At 39.7% G+C, this 2867-nt stretch overlaps 1 protein-coding gene across 1 annotated transcript in view; it reads right to left on the reverse strand.

Annotated features, from left to right (window-relative positions):
• LOC101848951 (protocadherin Fat 4-like) overlaps positions 1–2867 on the reverse strand; it is an 86086-nt gene that overhangs the window by 61587 nt on the left and 21632 nt on the right. Inside the window, exons 7-9 of the mRNA XM_035968496.1 lie at positions 1330–1548; positions 717–819; positions 135–293 (exon numbers count right to left, since the gene is read on the reverse strand). Of these exons, the coding sequence (XP_035824389.1) occupies positions 135–293; positions 717–819; positions 1330–1548 (481 nt within the window). The remainder of the gene's footprint in view (positions 1–134; positions 294–716; positions 820–1329; positions 1549–2867) is intronic.

Below are 2867 nucleotides of genomic sequence, written 5' to 3' on the forward strand. Positions count from 1 at the left end.
TCTCTCTCTCTCTCTCTCTCTCTCACTCACTCCCTGACTCTCTCCTTTTCTACCTCCCTCCACCTCTCTTTCTCTTTATCTATCTATCTATCTATCTATCTATCTACCTACCTATCTTTCAGTGTGACTCTTACCCTGAGGCAGTAACTCTCTCCATTGTGGTACAGCTCAAATAAACCATTCACAGCCAGCAAGTAAACCGACAATGTCTGTCCTGGATCATCATCCTCGGTTACGAAACATCCGATCTCTGTCCCTTTAGGACTGTTCTCCGGTACTTCGTCAGGAACAAGCTAAGGAGAGAACACAAATATTACATTCAAGAATTTATATATAATATGACACCTTCAAAACTAGGAACAATCGCAGCCTTTTAACATAAAGCAAAACAAAATTTGTTCTCAAAAGCAAGGTTCTCGTCTATATCTGCATCTCTACTTGAAACCAAAGAATTTCCGCGGTCAATTTTTTAAAACACAAACAATGAAGCTACACGTACGTAAAAGTGACAAAACAGAGAATTGTAACCAATGTTTAAATTAATACAATAGTAACTGTATTCCAAAATCTCGTAAATCCAGACTGCTTCCTTTACCTTATCAGAGCTAATGGCAAATAAATCAAGAAAGTTACATCCCTTTATTGAGACTAATCGACCTAATTATGTCCCTTCAGGCAGATAGAAAAAGACTTTTTTTAAAAGGGCAAGAGAATACCTTGGCTGATCTTGGTGGGTCATTGTCGTTGAGAAGCGAAAACGAAAATGTGTCCTCCACACTGAGCCCGTCTAGATCAGTGGAGCGTATCGTGGTTGACCATCTGGAGACAAGTACGAAATCTTTTTCAGAGGAAAATAGGAAGATAAAAAATGACAGTTTCACAGTGAGATAAGAGTATCGGTTGACTCAGAAGTACCAATACCATTAAATTATCAAAAACTTAAGAAAATGTTGAGGCTTCTATTAATAAAAATTAAAAGTTGCTTACCATAACTGTATTAGGCTCAATTTTATTTCTACTTATAAAATCAAAACAATTATAATTTCAGACCAAAAATAAAGAAAACTGGAATGAAAAGTCTAGGAATACTTATTGGCAGAAAGCAGTTAAAGGATTGTGATGGAAATGAATAGATAGCTATCAACAGTTTTCACGTAACTAATTTTCGAAATCATGGAAATTATGTTGAGAGGGAAAACCTAACCTACTGGAAGTAAAGAGACCTGACTGACAACTTCTACTGGGATCATAAACGAGTATAGCTTCCTGATACATGTATAACAAAGTCTTCACCTTTACATCGATTGAGCAATAAATATATCAGCTTACTCTTTATACTTTGATGATTCAAAATCAAATGGAGCTCCCACACAGACGTATTGCTTTTTGATGGTGAGACCACCGGAGGGGTCGTTGGTGATGGTGTAGGTGTGTCGATCCCAGGCTTCGTCGTCCACTTCCGTCGAGAGCTCAGCAAAGCACTGGCCATATCTTAGCAACTCGGAGATCTCCGTATTGTTGATTTTGATCTGAGCAGGAGTTGATGAAAAATAACGCGCAATTTACAAACACATATACCAAACTATGAGGGTACATTTCACTATGACAAAAAGCTTAACAAGCACAAATATGTCTCCTTTGCTAAAAAAAAAATACCAAAACTTTGAGGGTTCTTTTTGCTGTGATAAGATGCCATTACAAACACAGACACGTTTGCTTTGCTCAAAAATACCCATACGTTTTGAGTGCTCTTTTGTCTATGATAGGATGCTATTTATAAGTTATAAACACATACACGTATTGCTTTGCTCAAAAATACCAAAACTCTCAGCGTAGATCTACTAATTTTTCACCATGAGCGGTAATTCTTAACCATTTGTTAAAGCTTTGTTTAATCCTAGAGTGTTTGGAAATCCAATTTAGTATTTAGCTTTTCCTTTAGTTATTATTTATTTCGGTCTCCACACCGTGACTTGGGGGAAAAGAGGGGGGGGGGAGCTGTATTTCTACACCAAACTCTCAGCAAACAAAACAAACACAACATTTCAAGAAAGCTGGACAAAAGACCGGCCAAAAAGGAAGAAAATGTATTTCTTCTCCAAATCCCCCCCCCCCCCCCCCCCCCCCCCCCAGAAAAGGGGGGGGGGGAGGGTGTTATATCCGCTGTTTGAAGGACAGTCGTAGCGTACATATGTGTAGATCTCTTGGACTTGGGGTATTTCCCTGTGAGGACAGCAGAATGAGATTACTTAGAACATAAACAGTCATGAAGACATTCAGATATACTGACACCCAACGGAGCTTTGTTTTCAGGTCCGCAGAATATTTTTGGCGTTGTCCAGGTTCCGTCTTCTTGACATTCCGTGTAGGTTGGCTCTCCTTTGACCAGCCAGTTGTTTCGACATGTCGCATCACATCGGTCACCAAACAGAGTGCCCTGGGGGAGTAAGACAATAATAAATAGGCTATGTATTATGTCTCCTTTGACAAAAGGGAAAAAAATAATGCGAAATTGCATAAGTTTAACACACCTTACAACACTATATGGCTATTTAAGAGGCGGGATTTCTGGGTGTAGTTTCAATCTCCAAAAGGAACAAGCCAAAAGGGCGGAGAGCCTTAAAACTCTCCAAAATAACCCAAGTTCATCTCCAACCCTTAGTAAGCTTTAGCCCAAACCACACACTCGGGAATGAAACGCATGTTATGTATATCCTGCGTGCGACGGCACTGCGCCTAACCGCATCACCATAGTCGCCGGTATCGGGTCCTGTGCTCCCATTAGGAAGAGGGATATATGGTTAAAAGGATAAAGGACATTGTAATTGTCGAACCTACTCTGATGGCTACCTGTCCAAAACAATCAC

The sequence above is a fragment of the Aplysia californica genome, unplaced genomic scaffold (assembly GCF_000002075.1).
Source record: "Aplysia californica isolate F4 #8 unplaced genomic scaffold, AplCal3.0 scaffold00062, whole genome shotgun sequence".
Classification (NCBI taxonomy): domain Eukaryota; kingdom Metazoa; phylum Mollusca; class Gastropoda; order Aplysiida; family Aplysiidae; genus Aplysia; species Aplysia californica.